General features: G+C 34.2%; 1 protein-coding gene across 7 annotated transcripts in view; it reads right to left on the reverse strand.

The window, feature by feature from the left end:
• Window positions 1-1,168: 1,168 nt before the first annotated feature.
• LOC107706652 (abl interactor 2-like) overlaps window positions 1,169-6,000 on the reverse strand; it is a 22,443-nt gene continuing 17,611 nt past the window's right edge. For all 7 annotated transcript variants that reach the window (XM_016510428.1, XM_016510427.1, XM_016510429.1 and 4 more), the window contains 2 exons: window positions 4,588-4,779; window positions 1,169-2,847 (listed from right to left, as the gene is read on the reverse strand). In XM_016510428.1, coding sequence (XP_016365914.1) covers window positions 2,672-2,847; window positions 4,588-4,779 — 368 coding nt within the window. In that variant the 3' untranslated portion in view covers window positions 1,169-2,671. The remainder of the gene's footprint in view (window positions 2,848-4,587; window positions 4,780-6,000) is intronic.

Consider the following 6,000-nt stretch of genomic DNA (forward strand, 5'->3'; position numbering starts at 1 on the left):
TATTTCTGCTTTTTCTTAGGAAGAAAATCTTTCTGCTTTTTTTTAGTACCACTGAGATACTGTTATAATTTGTATGAATATTTTGAGTTAGTTTATATTTTCTGTTTTCATATTAATTTTATTTTAATTTGTGACAAGTTCATTTCAAGGTCATTTGTGATTTTTTTGTAATTTTTTTCTTTTCTTTTTTTTTATGTCTATTTAGTTTCTTTTATTTCAGTTTTAGTTATTTTAGTAGTTGTGACAAGTTCATTTCAAGGTCATTTGTGATTTTTTTGTAATTTTTTTCTTTTCTTTTTTTTTTATGTCTATTTAGTTTCTTTTATTTCAGTTTTAGTTATTTTAGTACATTAAGGTAAACTAAATTAAAATGAGAAATGTTGCCTTGGTGACAAGCAGAAATTAATACAATGGTGTCTGCATAAATATTAAGTAGCACAACTGTCTTCAACATGGATAATAAATGTTTCTTGAGCAGCAAATCAGCATATTAAAATGATTTCTGAATAATCGTGCGACACAAGACTGGAGCAATGCTGAAAATTCAGCTTTGCATCACAGGAATAAATTACATTTTAAAAATATATTAAAATAGAAAACATTCCTTTTAAACTGTAAAGCCATTTATTAATAATAATTATGCCACAATATTACTGTTTTTGCAGCCTTTGTGAGCATAACAGACTTCATTAAAAATATGTATATATATATTTATGTGCATATACACACAAGATGCTGCGCTAGCAAGTGATTGTTTTCCTACATAATTTTCTTCAACAAAAGTGGTTCACTATATTTAATATTCTGAAAATTAAACTGACTGATTTATAGAAATGTGAATAAGGTGCAGAAAAGTAAGACCCTGGAATGGCATTGTGCATTAGTAATAAAAAAAATTCTCAATTATATTTAGATTTTTATTTGAAGTGTAATTATTTTAAAGATTTTTTTTTTTTTTTATATGACCGCTTCTAATTTCACTTAATATAAAACCTAAAACATTATTAGATGTTAGGAGTAAAACTATTACATTTCTCTTAGCAGTGCTCTGGATGACCGATAAATCCAACCAGAAATCAATTCCTCACACAACAGCGTCTGGTTCTTATCCGCTCCAGGAGAAAACCTTATACGACCCTTGACCCTGGAGGAAGCATGAACAAGTAGACCAGATATATCCAGTTTATTCTCCATCAGCAGGAAAATCACAGAAATGATCAACATGCAAGACTCGATTCACACAGCCTCGCCACAGACCGTTCATTGAAAATAAAGATTTGCACACAGACAAGCGAGTCAGTCACCAATGATCCAGAAACGGTGAAATCGATCGGTTTCACGCACTCACACACACTTACATATAGACATCAAAGTACTCGATAGAAAAAGTCTCTGTGCATTAGTACAGTTTGTTCCACATTATCTGCATGTGGGTACGAGGAGGTTTAAAACTTGGGCTGGTTTCTGTTTTTTAGTGTCTCTTCATCCAAAAATCAGTTCTTCACATTTTATAAGGTCTCCCTAAGATCACGTGCATCTCTTGTGCTTTAAAAATCTCTAGCTCGTCGACTGAGGACCTTCTAACTGTGCCTTTGTTATTGCAGATAAATGGGGTTCTCTTGTCTCTACACCAGTCATACACCAACAAAATAGTATTTCTATAATATAAATCAATATATAACATACATATAGAATAGTCTTGTATCTTTAAGTCCACAGTTGGTCAAAGGGATGAATCGGAGGTTAAAGATCACAATACACATGTTCTTCCTGAAGAACAACACATCCGGTGCTGAAGATTCAAGAAACAACCTCTCACGTCCGAAAATATGACCATCTACGAACATTTCTTTATGGCACAAACTTCCTGAACAATTTAATAGTGTTTTTTGTTATTTTTTACATACAAAGAATACACATACTTGCAAGTATTTCGAGCAATAAAATCTTGTTGGAAAGAAATGAACGTAAAGGAATGGTGAAAAAGAAGTATTTTAAGGTTGTAGTCGGTCCCAAACGCCACTGAAATCCTTTGGTATATCCTCCTGCTAACCATATCAAACTGAACTGCACTCAAAATGTAACGGTTTAAAAGAAATCCAACTCCCAACGCAATGAAAAACGAAAGAAAAGAAGCCCACCTGAATCCATGCGTCTCTCTCTATTGCCTGGCACCACAATATGCATAAAATCCCTGTTCTGTCAATCTTGGCAAATGCTTTTTTTTGTCAGTTGCTGGTCAGTGGACAGCACACGGTTAAGAGGTGATGTAAAAGGAACATGCACATCCAAGATGGCCGTCTTCCACGAGAAAGTACAACTGTCCTTCTGCTAGTCAGACCAATTCCTCCAGAGTAGAGACGGATAGGAGCGAAAGCAAAGCGATCACTATCAACACAAGTCAAGCAAACCAACACTTTTCTGATACATGTTTCTAAGAGGCTGAAATTAAGAGATGAATAAATGTTCCTAATGTATATATATCTTACACATTCGAACAGTTTTTTCCCGTTAAAATCGTCGCCACCGCAAGTTCTCAGTCTGTCTGCAACAAGCTTGTGCATGACGTAGTGTAGCTGAATTCATTTGTGTGTGTGTGTGTGTGTGTGTATGCGCACTCAAAAGAATGAGGAAGATGATGGACAGAGGAGCAGTAGCGCCACCCGCTGGCTCAGTCAGCGTAATGCATGATGGACTCCACGTAGTTCCCGGGGAAGAGGCCCGTGGTGCCGCTCATCACGCCCTCGAACCAGCCGTCGTCGTTCTTCTTGATGACGTAAATGATCGCCCCCTCCTGGAAGGACAGCTCGTCTTCTTTGTCGCACGCGTAGTCGTAAATAGCCACCACTGATGGGAATGGCATGATAAAAAGAAGAAAAACACAATGTCTGGTCATGTATTTATTGTAATTAAGTGTTACAGCACTACAGACTGTGCTGCACTGTAAATACTGTATATAGCACAATATATCCCCATCATATTGGTTATAGGCCAATATTAGGGACTTTTTTCATTTAGCTTCATAGTGAATATGTAATTATGTATGCCACTGATAAATTTAGTATCATTAGAGCTTTTTACACTGCGCTTAACCCCGGGTTATCGCCATTCTAAACACTGCTTTAAAAACCTGGGTAAAGGACTGTTCACACAAGTGATTTAGAATCAGGGTTAGCACCACTTTGTGCCCAGGGTCATGAAATCCTACTCTGGAGTAGCGTTAGCATCGAAATTAGCACTGAAATTAAAATGAAAACGGAACACACAAAAATGTTCCAATATATTGGAACATTTTTGTGTGTTCCGTTTTCATTTTAATTTCGGTTAAAGTTTTAGTAATTTTGATGTGTGTTTTTGTTTTAGTAGTATTTGTTTTTTATATGTCTATATAGTTTGTATTCATTTTTATTTCAGTTTTAGTTATTTTAGTACATCAAGTTAAACTAAATTAAGAAATGTTGCCTTGACAGCTAGCTGAAATACAAACTTTTTTTATATTTAAATTAAGTTTGTTTCAAGTTTATTTCAAGAAATGTTTTTTTATTGTTTTTTAGTTTCAGTTGTAGTTTTAGTCAACTATAACAACCTAATGTATAAATCTAATTTTATAATTTAAAAACACTAATAATGTAATAACACTATGTATTTTTCATACTGTACATTATGTTGTGATGCCTAAATTTACTTTTAATATTTAAAACAACTTATTTTTGCCTGTGTTGTATTTTTATGTAGTTTATGTTTATATATATATATATATATTAATTATTTACTTATTCAATACAATATTCAAAGTGACTGATTTTCATTTTTAGTGTTTAGTTTATGTAGTTTTTATTAAAATTTTTATTATATTTCTATAATATTTAAGTTATTATTGGCCACAATATAAAAAAAATTATCAGCATTGGCCAGATTTTCAATACCCTACAAGTTAAATTAAAATTTAAAACCCTATACATTTTTTATGGAAGCCCATTTCCACTAAATAAGAAAAAAAATCATGCATGTGTCATAACTATGACACAAAACGTCTAAATTATGAGATACTACTATTGAGATACGACTTTTTGTCAATTTCGACTTTTTATCTCGTAATTATAACAAAAAGTCAAAATCGTCAGATAAAAAGTCAATATTGTAACAAATCATTATAACAAACTTGTCATTAAGTTTTTATTTTACAATCTCACAAATTTTCGACTTTGTCAATTTCAACTTTCTGATTTATCAAAGCTTGATTTTCTTTTTCTTATGTAGCAAAAATGGGCGTCCATAGATTTTCAGTCAAATGTATTAACTGTAAAAAAATCTGCATGATTATACATCGTTTTTGTCATTTGAGCTAAACAAACAACATTTATGATAACATTGCTATTATTAATCAATAATTATATACATTATTGAAATGCAATCATGAGCAACAGTGTTGGAGATATGGATCTTTCTCCATTCAAATCAGTAGGAGCTACACTTGCATGGCTTATTACCTACAATGAAAATAGCTGCTTTCCTAGATGCCCAAACAAGTGTTTTCTGTGCACTGGGAGAAACAGCCAGAAATAAATGCTAAAAACAGAAACGTACCTTTCTCCATATAATTTCGAGGGGCCCATGGTGGGTCTTCTTCAGCGTAGGGGTCACTGTACTCCACCACCGCTGACTCTTCCTCATCCTCACCCTCCTCATCCTCATAGTCCTCTGGAGGAGGTGGGGGCGGGGTTGCTTCCTCAAACTCCACCTCTTCTGCAGGAGGCGGCGGTGGAGGAGCGTCTGAGACTAAAGGGATGAACAAACAATCTCAGATATAAGCTATTTCTGGGGGAAATGGGGAACTTCTGTTTGCTGATGTGAGACAAATGACTCATGCTGGATGGGGAAGTTAAGAGGAAAATGTGGAGTATTAAATTTAGAGAGGGTAGAATAACCACTGACCTCAAAAGAGCAGTTAAGCAATTTTTTTTGAAAATGGATCTTCACTAAGGCCATGTACACACTACAGATAAATATGGTCAAAGCTAGTGTTTTCTCCACCACATCTAATAAATTAGACTTTTAACTCTTTCAGTCTGAATTAAATGTTATGAGATGAAACAAACAAATGATTAATCTGACTCTTATGTGCCAGTTCTACAGAATTACTCAAAAAGTTATCAGTAACTGAACCTTAAGTCATTACTTTGAGTCATGTCTGATTTAAAATGATTCATATACAGAACGTAGGCTGTTAAACAGCAACAGCTAAACAAAACAATGGCTCTTGCCACATTTCCTGAACAATTATCCAGCATGTATGTGGCCTAACCAGATGTGACGTGACACCACACCTCACAAAAAAGGTATCTTTTCCATATTAAAGGTGGGGTAAGCCAACCCTCTACATTGCGAGTAAATCACTCGCATATGCGACTAAATCTTCACTCTGGCGACTAAATGATGTCTAATATTAGCCAATTGCTAATAAATTCTCAGATTTTACTCGCCAGTGTGTGAGTTGGAGGCTAAGTTTAAGTTTAGCTCAGATATAGAACGCACACTGATTAATATTCATGAATCCAGTAGCTCATTAATCCTTGGTGCGTTTTATATTGTTCTTATTAGTAGAATTCGTATCATTACATTCTAATCAGCATTTTTGTTAGTTTTTCCCCAATTAAAATTTTTTTTTTTTAACAGAAACACTGAATGACCAAAAAAGCACCACCACCAGTCTGAAGTTCAGTTAAAATGACTAATATGCATTCATACATGGTTAACAAGTTTTAATTCTAATTACAAAAGTTCTATCATTAAATAACATTGATTATCATATTATAATGCTTGACTGACTGATTTGCGATCGGACGTCGAGGTTGCTTTGTTTATTCTCGATAGGTGAGTAACACCGTGTCTGCGCCGCAACAGCTAAAGTCTGTCTAGTACACTGGACGCGACAAAGCGACCGTTGAAAATCATTAGAAATTTGTGTCAATACGTCATGAATAGAATGCAGCAGCAGTT

Source organism: Sinocyclocheilus rhinocerous, unplaced genomic scaffold (assembly GCF_001515625.1).
Source record: "Sinocyclocheilus rhinocerous isolate Xijiao unplaced genomic scaffold, SAMN03320098_v1.1 scaffold1285, whole genome shotgun sequence".
Taxonomy (NCBI): Eukaryota; Metazoa; Chordata; class Actinopteri; order Cypriniformes; family Cyprinidae; genus Sinocyclocheilus; species Sinocyclocheilus rhinocerous.